The sequence below is a fragment of the Lepidochelys kempii genome, chromosome 7 (assembly GCF_965140285.1).
Source record: "Lepidochelys kempii isolate rLepKem1 chromosome 7, rLepKem1.hap1, whole genome shotgun sequence".
Taxonomy (NCBI): domain Eukaryota; kingdom Metazoa; phylum Chordata; order Testudines; family Cheloniidae; genus Lepidochelys; species Lepidochelys kempii.
Window position 1 is genome coordinate 4727442 of NC_136386.1, and position 17583 is coordinate 4745024.

The 17583-nt window shown below is 44.4% G+C and overlaps 1 protein-coding gene across 7 annotated transcripts in view; it reads right to left on the bottom strand.

Annotated features, from left to right (window-relative positions):
* Window positions 1–848: 848 nt before the first annotated feature.
* CADPS (calcium dependent secretion activator) overlaps window positions 849–17583 on the bottom strand; it is a 389541-nt gene continuing 372806 nt past the window's right edge. For all 7 annotated transcript variants that reach the window (XM_073350983.2, XM_078853539.1, XM_073350980.2 and 4 more), the window contains 2 exons: window positions 3822–3926; window positions 849–2055 (listed from right to left, as the gene is read on the bottom strand). In XM_073350983.2, the coding sequence (XP_073207084.1) occupies window positions 1876–2055; window positions 3822–3926 (285 nt within the window). In that variant the 3' untranslated portion in view covers window positions 849–1875. The remainder of the gene's footprint in view (window positions 2056–3821; window positions 3927–17583) is intronic.

A 17583-nucleotide genomic window follows, 5' to 3' on the forward strand; every position in this document is an offset into this window, starting at 1 on the left:
TGTGAAGGTCGAAAGCCTGTCTCCTCCACCAACCGACAGTCCTATGAAAGATGCTCCTCATTCCCTTGTCTCTCTAATAGCCTGGGACTGACACAGCTAAAACTGCACTGCCAGCGACATAAACGTATGTGTTAGGCTTCATTCAGCTTTCTCCATCCGAGCATTTTGAGTCTGATTAGACTGTGTGAGAGATCGAAGGGGAAACACTACTAAATTTGCCGGTAAAACTGAGTCTAAGGAGCTTTCCATCAGGGCATCATGTTTTAACTTCAGTTAAGAGGTTCATCATGCAACATGCACTCTTAATTCCTACCAGATTTTTTGAGCACTGCAAAGGAAGGTTAAAATACAACTGGAGGCCCTTGATAAGTGTTAGGAAAGGCCAATTACCATGTAACCATCAGAACAACTGCAACCACTTTTAAGAACAAACCATCTGCTAGCCCCCAAAACAATGGATCACAAGGTGGTGTGTGCAAGAAAAAGCAGGACTAACTGCCAAGGTGATGCTGGGAACTCCTAAGGTGAGACTCATAAAAGTATTTAGGTCCCCAACTCCCATTGAAATCAATGGAACTTGGGCACCTAACTACCTTTGTGAATTTCCACCCGTTACCTGGGGAAGATAGAGTATGGTCCTGGTCTGGAATGGGTCCTTATTAATGTCTTCCTCACCTTGATCTTTGAAGTGAAGTAGAAAACAATCTACTTAAATCAATAAACTGTAGAAACACCCTCATGGAACCCCCCCACCCAAACCATGTTTATTCTGGAAGGGGGTGGGGGAAGGGACTCTTACATCTTAGCTTGTCATTTTTTTCTAAGGCAGACATAAAACGACTCCATAGTTTATTCTCAGGACATCTGAATAGTTATTTATTGAAAAGCCACAGTTCCCACACTTTTACAACTGTTGGCTTATAAAAGGCCAAAGCAAAATGGATCCACTATTTTACACAGCTTCTGGAGGGGGAAATCAGGGACATGCAGTTACTGGTCAAAATGCAATGTACATGACATATAGATAAAAACATTGTGAAACAAAGGAATTTAAGTTATGATAACAGTCTACTGGAATAAAAGTTCCTATATTATTATAAACACTTTTTTATAATCTAAGATTGTAAGTAAAGTCGCCTTTTTACATACACAGATACTTGAAACGAACAAGATGTAACATTTAGAGGGGCAAATGGTGACATAAAACAACTGCTTTGGACTGTTCCATGGCATGGATATATCCATTATGCCAGGATTTACCTGTTGTGGCAATCAGAATTACTAATCCATTGGTACATACACTCTCTGGAGTTAACTGTATCCTTAAGGAGAAGCACATGGTTTATTAACTGGGATGCAGAATGATTCAAACAACTGGATTTTTAAAAAATGAACAGAGAACAAAAAACTCATTTGTAACAGCCTCAGTTTTCTTTTAAAAACAAAGCTGTTTTTATTAATTTTAAGCAGCTGGCATCCACAGAAGAGAAACAAAGAAATGAAAGTACTTGATTCACTCATCTTCACAACAATTTACCATCAATGTATATACAGTACATTAATGAAGCATTGTTTAAACTTTAATTATAACAGGGACACACCTAGCATGTATTCTATGTAGTTTTCCATTAACAGTATTAAACAATGGTGCTCCATATTGCTTATGAACATATAGATATGAAATTAGGAAACCAATGAATCAAACAGAGGTGCTAATCTTATTACCACACAGCTAAAATGGCAATTGTATTGGTAAACTTCTCATGGGTATTTAGAGCGGACAGAAAAATTCCTAATGTGGCTAACTGAACAATAGACTAGGTACATGCACTGGTGAAGAAGCCACCACCACATGGGCCTCTAGACCAGAATTATCTAATCATCCTCTTCATCTTCTTCATCACTGTCCTTCATTGTGATTCCCTGTAGACCTCCGCCTTCACTAACTGATGCTGTGGCTTCTTCTACAGTCAGCCGGTTTCGCACGGTGTCATAGGTTTTGCTGTTTAGGGTGGAGTCCAGCACTCCTTGCAATCGGAAATCTCTATAGGTTTTCTAGGATGGAAGTGACGTGTTGGGAGGGAGAGACAAACAGCACAAAGTCAAGTTTAATTCCCCAAACACAAATTTCTCATGCTTCATTTTAAGAGGCATCAAACAAAGGACCTGGTCCTGCATCACTGGGCCATTAACATCAATGGACATACTCCACTGACATCACGGACATGAAGGGCATTTGACATGGCGGAGGCAATGCAGCGATGCCTTGCAGTGGGTGTAACTGTAACTTGTGCCCCCTTTATACTGACAGAGAAATAGGAAGTGGCCTTTGTGTAAATGAGACTCTGGCCACTTTTGGCCACTTCAACGGGAGTTTTGCCTGAGTAAGGACTTCAGGATCGGTGCCCACTGTGTTAACGATGCACAAGCTGCAAAGTAAATTGGGATGTATCCTGTTTCCCTTGGCAATGTATTGCTGCAATACGTAGTTATTTTTCCTCATAAAATAAAAACCCCGTATCAGATAGAGACATGGTTACATGGTTCCAAAACTCTACTCCAGTGAAATGAAAATATTTTAAAATAAATACTCCTATCTACAAAATTCAAATCTTGTTGACAAGTATGTCCTGCACATTAGAGACACTGAATATATATGTGAAAAACAAACACACTGTGCATACGTGTATATGTTTATATCTTCCCCTCCTTCCACCGTCTGCAGCTATTGGTAAGTTACAGAAGTTTCCTGGGTAGTTAAGAATTAAAATTAACCTCTTTGTATCTGAATTTAGGTTTAGAGCCTTCTTGATTGATCTCTGTGAGGTAAGACTCCAGTAGTAACACCATTAATTTAATAACACACTATAAACCAGGAACTGGGTGAGGTAGTTACTTGTGGACAAGAACATGCTCAAATTAGTTCTAGCAGCTACCCAAAGCAATATTGGCTTTAAAAGAAAATAAACCCAGAAAAAAAAATTCCTCAGCGAATTAACAAATAGAGATTATTTGCTGGTGCCTATTGCTCCAATCTATGAAAAGTACATTTAGCACATTTCAGTTGTAATTTCGTTATGCTTTGATTTGTTCTTGGTGTAGAGGAAAAGACAAAACATTTTAAACCACTAGGCCAAAAAGCATCAGATAGAACCTAAAATGATCAAAAAACGTATTTACCCCCTTCTGTGATCTTATTTCACGTAAACCACTGTGATTTCACACTGAAATAATTATCATTAGTCCAAGACACGCACGCATGCACAGGAAAAAAATGCCACTTTCAGGGTATGTTATCTCACGTTTGTGATCCCTTATTGCTGATTGTATACACCCATTGTAAAAGAAACTAATTCAGTTAACTACGAGAACAATCATGATTTGCATTCTGACAATAAGCACAAGACATACTTACAGATTTTGGGGAGTAAATATTTCCCTTCAACCAAATGTTGGAATTTTTTAAAATTAAACCCCAAGTTAAAAAGGATTAATTGGTAGGATCAACATGTTTGCACATAAAAAAGTCAATTTTTGGAATGTTTATTGTAGAATTAGGGTTAAATGTCAATAATATATTTTCCCCCTTGCAGTGTAAATAACTACTTTATAATTGTGCAAAGTATTTTTCTAATCTGTATCTGTCTCAAATTCCCTTTGATTAATTTTTGTACTTACAGTATCCTCATATGCACCTAATATAAACTGTTCTAATTAATGATTTACTTGCTTGGCTACAGAATACATTTCCTCTAAGAAAACCTACCACACACAGTGCTTCGAATGCTAAGAGGTTTGCAAAGTCACATAAAAATTATTACCTTTACCATCCTAATAAGAGTTTTCAGTTGGTAAATGTGAAGCTGCAGGTCCATGCGGTCTGTTAACCAGGTGCAAATGACATTCATGGAGCTGGTATACCATTGCTGCAAGAGAGACAAGAGTTCTCCAGCAAACACATCCCATGAGTATCATGAATAAACACAATCTGCGAACAGGCATATACAATCAGGACTGACCTTTTCTATTTGCCAACCTGTTAAATGACTATGACAGGATTACTAGGGAATTTTTTTAAAAGCAGAATTTCAATGAATGAGCATTTCTTTTTCATAATCAGATTCTCCCCCTCTCACCCCCAAAAAGGGATTATTAAATAAAACATGCACCACAGGACTACAGACTTTTAGCACAACTCATCCATCCACAGTCGCCTCAACAAGGAACATCTCTGGATGGTAACGGAGAGCAACAGCATGGCTGGCTTTTCCACAGGAAGGGTGGGCAGTACCACCTTTGCCAATGATTTGATTTGCCAGCCAGGATGCCAGTTTTATCCCAATGCTTTTCTTACAGCTGTTCCACCATGACCCTGCCACTAACCACATCAAACCCAGTGATTTCTTTGCCACTTACCTTCTTTGAAATTTCACACCCAATCCGCTGTAGGAGGTCTCTGATTCCCTAAAGGGAGCAGACTGTATGTACTAGGGGATTCTAATACAACCTGATCATATCAGTACATGGTAACTGCAGGGCTAGGATACCTGTCATAAGAGCATACAGCACTGGCTGCCCTGTCTGCTCCAGTCTCAACAATGCTAAAGATGGAAAAGCATATAGCAAAAACAGCTAATTTCAAGATGTTGAAATTATAGCTCCCCTCAAGGGGCTGAACTTTTGCTTCTCGTCTGTGAAAAATGCTCGCAGCTGTCACGGCAGACTGCCGCCCCTGCAGAGCAAGAAGTCTCTGGTGGGCTATGGGGTTAGAGCACTGCTCCGATATTCATCCATCTCACTCGGAGACATATGACTGAGCAACGCTCCCAAACGGCACGATAAAAAGGGGGGAAAAAAATCAAATCTTAAAATGTCACCAGTTTTCATTCCACTTTGTATTATCAAAAGACCAACTGAAACTGAATTCAGAAGTTGCTTGTGCAGAGGGATATGCACACACAACTTCTCTCTCACACACACAGGATGCGCACACATCACGCTGTACTATGACTTTTCACGTGTGCCAATACGTGCACCAGAGACGAGTGGAAATTTAAACAAGTGCTAGTTGAAAATGCTTTTAATGCTCTCCCCTCCCCACTCCAACCCTCCCTAAGACAGGGTGTCTGTTGGGCATTCACATCTTTTGTCAATGTGACTTCAAACTTGGGCTGACATTTCTATTTCTCTTGTAAAGCAGAACGAGGCAGTTCAGTTCTTCGATTATGTCCCCATTAGTGAAACTCTCTTTTTTAGCCCTCTTTGGACATCATCCTTTGAGGTTTGCTGTTCTCCCAGCCAGACCTCTAAGTTCATCAGACACTCACAAAAACACCCCCCCCCCCCAAAAAAAAGTTAATTGCAAAGGGAAAAAATGAAAATTGACCAAGGCACTGATGCCTGATTCCTCCCTCTGTCCCACCAGCTTTACGCTAGAGATCCTCTGTTGATTTCAATGTAGTTACTCTGGTGTAAAACTAGGGTAAAAAAGCACAGGGTCAGGCCCATGTTAGTATAACTTGCACATTTCAGCACTAACAAAATTCCCTCTTCAATATTAATGGATCATGCTGGGGTTGGGTTTTGCAGATCTGTACTCCGACCAAACAGCAGGCAATCGAGACACGTCATAGCCACAGAGGGCGCTAGAGGCAAGAAGTGTGGAGTCTAACCTGGTGCCTCATTCTGACTGCCCACTCCAGACTTTGCTACCAGTCATGGGACCCCCGTTCCTCCTTACGCCTAGGGCAATGGAAACCTGTGGCCTCTCCTATGAATTTTCCCTCTGCAGGGGAATGTGTCCTCATGGAAGAAACAGGGGACAGCGAGAAGTAAAACCCCCTCAACTTGTTTCTCTCAGGGATATATGCACATGCCCCATGCTTCTCCCTCTCACCACTCAGCTCCTATTGGTGCCTGGTGAAGATGGCCGCTGGAGGTACTGTGCGTTCAAAGGCTTCCCTGACCATAACTGCCCCCGAATACACCTTTAAATGGGTCTCTTGCACTACATTTCCCTGTGTTGATGGGACGACTTCCCTCATCTAGCTCCTCCTCACCTACTTATTGAGGTTCTTTCCTGGGCACCCCTCACCACGGCATCTGGGTGTCCCTCTCCAGCTTCGCAGAGATCAGTACAGACCAGTCATTGAGTTCCTAACCCAGGGAGCCACAGAACTTCCCCGGCTGCTGAATCTGCAGAGGATCTCTGAGGTAGCTGAGAAAGGGCTCAAGAGGTCCTGTAGTCAGACCACTCCCTATTCATTGTACCCTGGCCCGGCGTCCACTCCTTTCCCCGACTCAAGGGGAGGTTTTCTGTCCCAAGTCAATTGTAACCTTGCTCCAGCTCTGCCTCCGTAGGATGTTTCCATTCTCCCTGGGGCCTTTGGGCACAGGGCAGCTTTTCCACATTTATAATTCAGTTTCTGCTTCCCAACTTAACTTGCATCCCCTGGTTTAACCCATTCTATCAGTTTTGTTTCCTGTAACCCTTCAGCCTAACCAGGGTCAAGTGTTTTGTAGGCATCACAGCAGAGGTGTGTTTTAAGACTGGTTTCAGAGTAACAGCCGTGTTAGTCTGTATTCGCAAAAAGAAAAGGAGTACTTGTGGCACCTTAGAGACTAACCAATTTATTTGAGCATAAGCTTTCGTGAGCTTATGTTTTGTGTGTGTGTGTGTGTATGGGGGTGGGGGGGATGTGAGAAAACCTGGATTTGTGCTGGAAATGGCCCACCTTAATTATGCACATTGTAGGGAGAATGGTCACTTTGGATGAGCTATTACCTGCAGGATAGTGAGTTTGTGTGTGTGGTTTTTGGGAGGGGGTTGAGGGGGTGAGAGAATCTGGATTTGTGCAGGAAACGGCCCAACTTTATTATCATGCACATTGTGTAAAGAGTTGTCACTTTGGATGGGCTATCACCAGCAGGAGAGTGAATTTGTGTGGGGGGGTGGAGGGTGAGAAAACCTGGATTTGTGCTGGAAATGGCCCATCTGATGATCACTTTAGATAAGCTATTACCAGCTGGACAGTGGGGTGGGAGGAGGTATTTTTTCATATTCTCTGTGTATATATAAAGTCTGCTGCAGTTTCCACGGCATGCATCTGATGAAGTGAGCTGTAGCTCACGAAAGCTCATGCTCAAATAAATTGGTTAGTCTCTAAGGTGCCACAAGTACTCCTTCTCTTTTTGTTTTAAGACTGCTGTCAGGCTGACCTGTAATTAACATGCCAATTAGCAGCAATCTCCAATGAGGGCTGAGCAGAACTCGGTGAAGATGTACTTGAAAGAATGCAAAGGGCCTGTTTTTTGTTTTGAACTTTTTATAATTAAAACATCTTCTTCCCTGGCTAGGCTCCGAGACACAGCTCAGCAGCATGCTGACAAAGTGACAGACTCATTCAGCCAATTAAACCCAGAGAGAACCAGGTAGTTCAAATCCCGGTGTCCTATGTTCATTATACTGCACTTAATTACTGTCTAGTGATCTGGGAAACATTAACCTCTGTGTGCTGGGAACCCTGAATATGAATACCTTATAACATTCATTTGGCTGATTAAATGAAAGGCTTCCAGTAGCCCCACATTTACCCTCTCTAGCTAGTCTGACAGGATCCTATGATCTCACTGAAGTAGCTAAGAGAGGCACCTCTCCCCACTTTCACTCTCTACCCGTACCCACTCCCTCTACTGTCTAGCCCCAACTCCAGGATCTCATTGGACGACAGATTTAGCTGCTTTTCAGAGAGACATTTAGCCTCTTCTGTTTGAAAAAGCAGGTAGCAAGCCAACCTGCCGTGTGCTAATTGTTTGTATGGACTGTTTTCTATGGAAGAAACCGGAGGTTTCCTGCACAGGCTCATTGCGCGGTGCCTAGAAGCTGTGAGAGATTAGTAGTAAGGCTACTTGTCGGGGCAATCTATGGCTCGGACCCCTTCCCACATTCCTAGTATGTTCCTGGGTGCAGGCTGCCTCACAACATCCACCAGAAGCAGCACATGATCGGCACATTGTCTGATTCACCCCCAGGGAGTCCGTTTGGACCCAGCAGACCAGGCTAAAGGTGGTGCGAAGGAGCTACTTTGCCTAGGGCACCGGGTTCATTTTAATTTGTTCCTTTACTATCGCTAGGAGAACAAGTGGGTGAGCCATGGCGTGGCTGGTTAGAGCTACGGACTGTAAAACACTGGGACTAGGCAGCCCTTCTGCAGAGTCTTTCGACTGAGTTCAAAGGTCTCCTGGATCATGCCCTCTATTGGCAGGTGGGGAGTCAAATCCCTTTGCTTTGCTTTAGAAAGTGATTTTCTTGATTAAAAAAACTGGACCAAAGTTAGGGGGGAGGGATAGCTCAGTGGTTTGAGCATTGGCCTGCTAAACCCAGGGTTGTGAGTTCAATCCCTGAGGGGGCCATTTAGGGATTTGTGGCATAAATTGGGGATTGGTCCTGCTTTGAGCAGGGGGTTGGACTAGATGACCTCCTGAGGTCCCTTCCAACCCTGATATTCTATGATTCTAGGTCAAGGTGCCAGGTTTCCTCGCAGAACATGTGACTGACTATAGACTGAGAGCAAGGCCTGCTGGGAAGGGGAAGCAGGAAATAAGAGGCAGGTCCCTGCCTTTCAGTGGGAACAGAAACACAGAGGGAGCTGTAGTCTGCTGGTTGGGCTCCCCAGTGTGAAGGGGACTGTGGTCTGAGTGGGACCTGCAGTGGGGTTTCCAGCTGAAAGGGGATGGGGATATGAGCCAGTGGAGCGGCTGGGAAAGCAGGTGAGCCAGGGTAGGAGGAAGGCTGAGGGAAGAGTGAAGTGCAAAGCTGAGGATGGAGTGAACAGGGCTGGAGCATGGGCAAGAGGTGGGGTCCACGTTTCCCAGACCCTCCCTTTCACTACCTAGAGTGGGTGTGGCTAAAGCCCTGCAATCACAGGAGTGACTGTGGGCATCCCTACCCTGGAGAAAGGGCAGTGGCCCAGGCAGGGGAAAGGACTTTATGGCTCCTGCGTTCTCCAGGGGAGAAGACTTAGTAGTGGTTCTCCCAGGTGAGCCTACCTCAAGCAGCATTATCTGCTGGTAGGGTACGTGACTATCCCAGGGATCAGATGGGAATGACATCACAGGCAGGGTGCAGCTGTCCATAGCTCCATTTCCTGCCCAAATTCCATTGTATAGCCAGACAGACGGGCATCCATGGGCATCTAGGAGACAAGTCCAGGGGCTCTACATGCACAAGGCTCCCATCCCCTCCACCGATGGGGATGAGCTGCACACTCCCATGGGACAGAGCCAAAATCCAGGGCTGACGTTGCCTGACAAAGAACTTCTCCAGAACATAGAGATGCTTTGCGCTTAGCTTTACAAACTTCTTGTTCGCAATAGGTGGGGATAAAGGAACAGAAGATCGGCCAGTGAAAAGACAGGGGAGTTATTTTTTCACTCGGTGTCTATATTGTACGCAACCTGGGGAGGAGATTACTGATAGTGGAGGGCGTTTTAGGCTAGCAGACAAAGAGCTACCAAGATCCAATGACTGGGATCTGAAGCTAGACCAATTCTGACTGGAAATAAGACATCTTTTTTACAGGGAGGGTAATTAACCATTGGAGCAACTTACCTAAGGGTGTGGTGGAGTCTTTGTCAATTGGAGTCTACATCAGACTGGATGTCTTACAGCTATGCTGTAGCTTGGTCAGAATTTATGGGCTTGATGGGGAATCCCTAGGGGAAATCCTCTGGCCTGTGCTATGCAGGGGATCAGACTGGATGATCACAATGATGCTGTGGATCATTAAAATGGATGGGTGAGCTTCTGATTCTCTAAGAAGCGCCGCACAGGTCTCCCAGCCCAAGGGAATGGAGGTTATGGCGCACGAACCCACTTTTGTGCCCTTGTAATCTTGGGCTACGCCAAGGGCTGCTTCAAACAACTCTGGGATCTCCCCGGCTGCGCTATGGACTGCTGTGCTGCCAGGCACCAGCGCATCTCTCCTGCCCTCAGTCCCATTCCCTGCATGCGTCCTAGGCCAAGGCTTGGAAGGGGTCCTCAGAGGCAACTTTATGGCTGTCTTCCAAAGTGCTTGCAGCAGAGCAATTCTCCCCCAGCACAACCGGGTCCGCTTTATGCCACTCCGGCCCTTTTGTCACGCATACAGTGGCCAGAGAGGGGTGAGGGCCTCATTCTATGAATCTATGCTAATGTCATTTCTCTGATAGACAGGGAATGTCTGCTCAGGATTCATTGCAACCCCATGCCCCAAAATATGAAACTGTAAAGAAACTTTAAAGACGAAGGTGGTTTCATTTCTTCAAATGGCTCAAGCCCTTGGTTCAAGTGAGCCATGACCTCTGGCTGCCATCACCCACCCCTGACCCTGCGCACCAGAAAATATCAATCCCCTCCTTTAAATGCCTCCTTAAAGGCTCATTTCTTTGAGTTAGGCTTCCATCCCTGCCCTGTTTGGAGACTATCCCCAAGTTTTACTAACGTATTAAAAACAACACCTAGAGAGCAGATGAGCATGAAGCATTAAGAACATCTTATGATCTTCCACCGCTGTATCTCATTCTTTCCATACACAATCCACCTTCCTTTGTTTATTGCCGCCTCTTGCGTTAAGTCTAAATGAGTGTGAGTCTCTTGGGGGCAAGGAACAGTCTTTATATTTGTCTGTAATGTAGCGTGCAAGCCTTTGTGTGTCTAACTATTCAATAAAAACAACAACCTCAGCCTTGAAAGGACAGAACTTCCACAGTATCAGCTGAAACAAAGAGCTAGACCAACCAAGATGGCAGCCCCTAGAAGGACCAAATTAACTTGCTAGGTTCCCAGCAAGGCGCAGAACCATAAGGACACTGAAGGTGAATTCGTGGCCTATTCAATCTTTAAAAAACAAAAACACCTATCAGTTATTTACTCACCAAACCAATTATCATTACAGTCCACGCAATATAATCACCACAAAATACCAGTGACTTCCAACACTCTTCTAACAGGGTTGGCAGTTTTGCTGTTGAGTTTGCCAACCTACATTTGATCCCCCTCTTTCCATCAGCATTTCATGTGAGTCTTTGGAAACACAAAACAAATGAAGCTAAATTATCTACTAAAGACAATGTATTCAAACACCCAGGACACTGGGGAAGTTCAAACTGGACCCTGACTCAGGATCCAAATGCTGTCCCCCTCTCCTCCCATGGGTAGAAAAGCATTTGCTAATAAAACATCAACCATGCAGATCTTTAAAACATAAGACCTACATGTCATGTGCATTTCTTAAATGCATTAAAATGATCTGTTCACCAAGGCTAAGCAATCAACTTCACAAGAATTTCAATACTGTAAGTTATAAATGAGGTACAATTCAAGACATATCCGTTAATACATTTATCCTGATTTTAAAAAAAAATCACATCTATCAATTTTTTTAGATTTAATATAGCATTCTTCAATTGCTGCATCTAAGCTTTGCATATGCATAAAAACAGAGTAAGCTGTAAGTGAAATAGATACTGAAACAATCACTAGAGACAATGTGTTATTAGAAGGAAGACGATTTCTGATTTCATGCCTAACACAAAGATGTTAACATTTCCACATGACTATATATATATTTTTTACAACTAATCTCGCCTTGCCAAACAGAAATGTGATCTTAGACACAAGAGACAAAGTCCTGTTGCGATATGAAATAAATAGTTTCTTCTGCCGGTTCAGTTGTTGTACATAATAAAAATCCTTCAAAAATTATAGCAACCTTTTCTCAGAGCATTTCATACACAATCATAACAAATTATGTTTATTATTATGTGTTTATGCTCACAGAACCCATTGGGTGGGAGGTAACTCAGCGGAACCTGGATAACACTGCTCAAGTAATGCTTTTGTTTGCTTATTGAAAACTACACAGAACAATTACGCTCCTAACACCCATGCATATTTCCAAAATGCATTAGAAGGATCTGTTTACCAAGGCTAAGCCATCAATTATGCAACACTGACTTCCTAACGTAAGGCTACTTAATCGCTGCATCGCACTGTTGGCGTCTCGCTATTATGAATATATTTATATTTGGCTTTGCTGTAAACAATCCATCTGATACTTTGACACTGGGCATCCAAGCTTTTCCTTGCCCAATCAGGCCAAGAATACTATCCCCCAATGGGGCTCTTCCCTTTCATAAGTTACTCGCTCAAGCAAAACTCCCACTGAGTCAGATCCTGGAGTCCCGACTTTGTTTCGGCTCAGACCTTGCCCATTTCAGTGGCCGTTTTACCTCAGCGAGGCATGAATTAAAAACTAAGTTCTTTTCGCAGCAAGAATTTCAGGAACAGCCCCACTGGCAGTAACTGGACACTGCAGTTGGCAGCTTCAGGAAGCACCCGAAGGATTCCAGTTGCTCTTGCAGTCTACCATTATCCAGCCCCCTTTCTTTCACAGCAGCCCTGACTGCACCTCTTGCCAGGGAAGGAGTAGGCAGATTCTGAATCTCCGGAAGGGACCCAGTAGAGGGTGCTGAAGCATGACCTCTGGCAGGCTTTGACCGTTACCGTGACAACCTCCCCGCCAGCCGGAGCACTAGGTTTAATGCCTGGAAGAGGAGAGTTTTGAGGCTGAGCTATGGAGCTGTTGAAATAGCAGGCTTGTCTCTGAATATATAAACGGCAAAAATTGATATGAATAAATCTGCAAGTAACACACAGACGGCGGCACGTTTTATCAAAAACCGCGCTGGGTTCCTGTGCGTTTGGGGAGGTGGTGTCGTTACACATACCCAAGAACATCTGCAAACTCCCGTTCTCTTCAGTGCGGTCTGAATGGAAGCATGACCTCCTGTTCCTTGCCATGAACCTGGAGTTCACACTCATATTTTACATGTTACAGGAAGCCACAGTTCACCCCAGGGGTGCTGCCAACAGAATCTCATAAGCCAGATGCAGCACTGCTTTTTAATGCACCTGAAGGAGTTGTATTCTTCATTCAAAAACTCACATACTAGTAGCTTAAGGTCATTTCAGCTTTTGTAAAGGGGAGGACAAAACCAGGAATGCTTATGGGGCTGGGCTGTCAGCAGGGTAGCAGGGGGATTACAAGAAACCAGTGACTCTGCCTCTTTCTGCCTTTGCGGGTAGTTTTTGTGTGTGAACAAGTGCCACACAACAGATTGCGGCTGGTGTAAAGGCCTGGGACTGTGCAAGAGCACCCCGCTGAGCCTCAGCTGTGCTTGCAATTAGCAATAGGCATGGAATGATTATTGTTGTGGTGGCTGATGGCAATCTGAAGTGACAAGTTTTATGGGGGAAGTTGCAGCAGGGATGTGCGGCAAGTTTTTGCAAACCATTAATCGGAGGCTTCAGCATGGTTTAGTCAAAGCTAGTTTGTGTCATTCAAAACGTCTTACAAGGATGCTGAAAGAATATTTTCTGCTCTCAGTGTCTCAGAATGGAGGTTTTCTAGGTCAGGGAATCTTTACTGCCCTATTTAGTGTCAAAACTACCCATTTGCCTCAAATTAGCAGAAAGCTTGTAGTTAAGGGCTACAGATTAAGCATACAAAATTACTCAGCAGGTGACTGCTGGGGGGGATTTGGGGGTTGAGAAGTCTTTAAAACTGACTACAAGACATTATATACTTCTGACAAAAGAACATAGTAATCCTACCTGCTTGCTTTAACCACTGTTGTTTGTCCTTTATTATGTGCTTTAATGCTCATGAGAGCAAAACTACTGGTGATACTACTCAATTACCATAGTAACTCTCACCTATGACCCCGATTTCAGTCCTTGCTTTCCAACCAGAACCAATCCAAGCAATTCAAATCTGTTTAGAACTGTGACATACCAGGGCCTGGAAAACGCTGACCACAGGCTGCCCCTTCTTTTTGTCTGGCACATGAACTGGTTTTGAAACGCTGACAGGAGGCTGCCGAGCGAGCCTTTGAATTCAAGGTGTTCCGAAGGTAACGGATTCTGCATCGGGAGGCTGCCTCCGCGACACCCAGCATAAAAGCAACACAAAATAAGGAGGCCGCGCACCTGGGCACACAAGAGGAGCGTGCTCACGTCTGGCCATGGGTTTTGTTGCTAACCCAACATGTGAATTTGCTGGGAAACAACAGCCCCTTCCCAAATAGTTTGGTACTTTTCTTTGATCGGCCATACATTCGTGCCTATTCTCCACTCACTGAGACAGGTCCTCCACTCAAGTCAACGGAGCTATACTGATTTACACCAGCTGAGGATCTGACCCCATATAAGAATGTAAATTGGATCCGGATATCAGCAAATGTATGGAGGGAGAAGAGATGGTCAAATTCCACCTTTAAGGCTGTCACAATGGTTCAGGGAAGCTACATTTCATTTTCCCCTTATGAGGGAACGTACCTCTGCAGTCCTGGATAACTCCCAAACCTGTTTTTTAGTAATCAAGTCTGCACACGATTGAGAACTTACTTGGTATGCACATTACTTTGCTACACGAGTCTACAACAATCCACAAGTTGTTCTTTCATGCCACACCTACCTAGCCATGTAGCATACGAATCGGAGCCTTGCACCTGGAGTATGCAAACTTGGTGTGCAAATCTGCGCTAAACTCAGATGCACACACACCTAAATTCTGAAGACCAGGTCCTTTAAAACCAATTATATAAGAACATTTATAGTTAAGAATACTAAGATAGGGACTGCAAAACCTCATGCTTCAGGCCATCAATTGATCGCTATAGGGGTAAGGAAAGATTTTGCACCCCACCACCATAGACACTAATGGCCAGGTGCATTATGGAAGGTTCTCACTATCTTCTGAAACATCAGGCACATGGTATTGTCAGAGGCAGGATACAGTATTTGATTCTGTGAGCTAACCTGGCTCATCCTCTGCATTCAGCTTATTACACAAGAGAATACTGGAAATGTCGACATTGAGAATGGCACAAGAGTGAAGCCACTTCTGGCCGTCTGGGGTCCCCTGAGCTTCAAGGGTTTCCCCTCAAACTTGCTTCATTACCCCGCCCTCAAGTCCCTGTACAGTTCCTCTGGGTACAGGTTCTTGTGGGCACTCTCAGTGTTCCTTCTCAGTCCCCTAAGCGGGGCTTGCTGAGGAGCAACATGGCTTTTCCCTGCCCACTGTGACAGGGCATGCTGGCTCCATATTGTTTTGCAGACCCACCAGCCCAGATGTGACGGACTGAGCCGTCGTCTCACACTTAGTGTTGTGTATGGTAGCACATTGTGCTACCGCTAGACAGCTGAACTAGCTCTCCTACTTCAACAGGAGACAAGTGACAACTCACAGTGTATTCTGGGAACGACATAATGTAATAACTTTGCAAAAGTGACTGATCCAAACGGTAACTGCCCAGTGCGTGACTGATGCATCTTTCACACCTTTATCTTTGTAGAAAAGTGTCACTTGCAAAATCATGTGACTTCCTGTGCAAAACTTCACCAAAGCAAAATTTACCAAGTAACCTTTAAAACCCAAGGCGTGCACCTCAGTAGCAGAGTGAGTCTCCACTACCTTCACCCTTGCCTAGTCATTTACACCTAAGCAAATTGGATGTAGAACGTTACCAGTGGTAGAGGTGGGGTTTACACTGGTTTTGCCCAGGTGTAGATGATGATAAGTGTGAGTGGGTGGAAAATCAGGAACATTACATTTCACACATGCTCATTTTAAAGAAGTTCAGTTCTGGGCTAGCCCATTGCCGCAGTTGGTATCCAGGGCACCACCATGCAAGAGATCTGGGTTTGATAGCAACCCATGGGGTCAGATCTTTGGCCCTGCTCTGTCCTGATGCTGCTCTAAGTTGCAACAGGGTGCAAAACTGGATCGGAGGGGCCTCCCCCTCCCCACATCCTGCACTGAACAGATCTTAGCCACACCAGCAGATCTAGCCCTTGCTCTAAGCTGAGGCTACAGCATTATGGGAACAACTGTCTTATTTTTTGCGGAAGTGTAACTACTCACCGCTGGGGCGCCTCCTTGTGGTGCACCAGGGGATTAGCTCTCAACCAGTCAGATGCGCCCTCCTTTGGTTGCACGCCCCCTGGGCTGTCTCCCTCTCTCTGACTTGATCGGTCCCCTTTCTTGTCTGGGCCTTCCAGCCAGGTCATTATGGTTTTCCTCTTCTGGGGACTCAAAGTCCTTCTGGACAAAGTGTCTCAAGCAGTCTTCCGCTCCAATGCCCAGACTGTGCCACTTTCCCAGGGGACGGTAGGGGAATCCTAGGCACCACAGTGAAGGGCACATTAGAAGTGCCTAGACGAGAGAGAGTAAGACTGCAGCTAAGTTGCGGAGTAGGATGGTGGCATAGACTGGTGTGGATGAAAAGAGCTGCTGGCCCACAAGACGCATGAATTTAACAATAATCCTCCAGAGTCAATTAGAAGATGGGAACAGAGAATCTTCTGCCACAAAAAGAGAAACTTCTCTGCCCTGCTGAGACCTACCCACACATTAGTGCCCCTCCCACTAGATCAGGGGTCGGCAAGCTATGGCACGTGTGCCAAAGGCAGCATGCGAGCAGATTTTCAGCAGCACTCACACTGCCCGGGTCCTGGCCACTGGTCCGGGGGGCTCTGCCTTTTAATTTAATTTTAAACGAAGCTTCTTAAACATTTTAAAAACCGTACTTTTTTACTTTTACATACAACAATAGTTTAGTTATCTATTATAGACTTATAGAAAGAGACCTTCTAAAATCGTTAAAATGTTTTATCGGCACGTGAATCCTTAAATTAGAGTGAATAAATGAAGACTTGGCACACCGCTTCTGAAAGGCTGCTGACCCCTGACCTAGATCATAAACTTTCCTTCCAGTTTCTCAACGAAACCCATATTTTGCTATTAATTATTATTATTATTGCAGGCTGCCATGCTTGCAGGCCTTCCCCCCTCCCCACACTTCATTAGGAAGCTGATCTCTGAGTAACTCTTCTGCAGAAGATTCACCACCAGTAAGATTACCCTTCTGAGCCAGGAAACCTGTCTGTGTAACCAGGCACACGTAGGGATGACTCCTCCAGCCAGTGTAAATCGATGAAGCTCCATGTGTTTGTACAGCACCTAACGTAATGGTGTCTTGGCCCATGACTGGGGTTCCCAGGTGCTACAGCAATGCAAACAATGAAGTCAGTGGCCTAGGATGATTTACACCTACTGAGGATCTGGCCTGCAGTCTTCACTCTCCTCGGCAGAGATCCAGGTTCAGAGAGCTGAATGTCGGAATATTTTTGGATTTTTCAGGGAGCAATCCAAGAAGTCAGAGAGAAGTTACCACGTTACAGATCCCAAAATTAGTTAAACAGAAAATTAATGATGAGTTAATGTTGTAAGCACTGATCAGCTAGTCTTACAATTAATGCTTCCAATAAAAAAGCTCCCCCTTTTATAGGGCAGAATAAGAAATTAAACACTTGTGGGTTCATTCTAAAGAATGAATGAAATTGAATAAGCTACCTAGTACTTGAGATTCACAGTGAGTGCTTGAATAGAGCGAACCTCCTAAGTTGAATGGATTGCCTTTTGGGACCAATTTGCCTCTTTTCACTCTTTATTCTTCCTTTTTTGCTGACAGATGTACAAA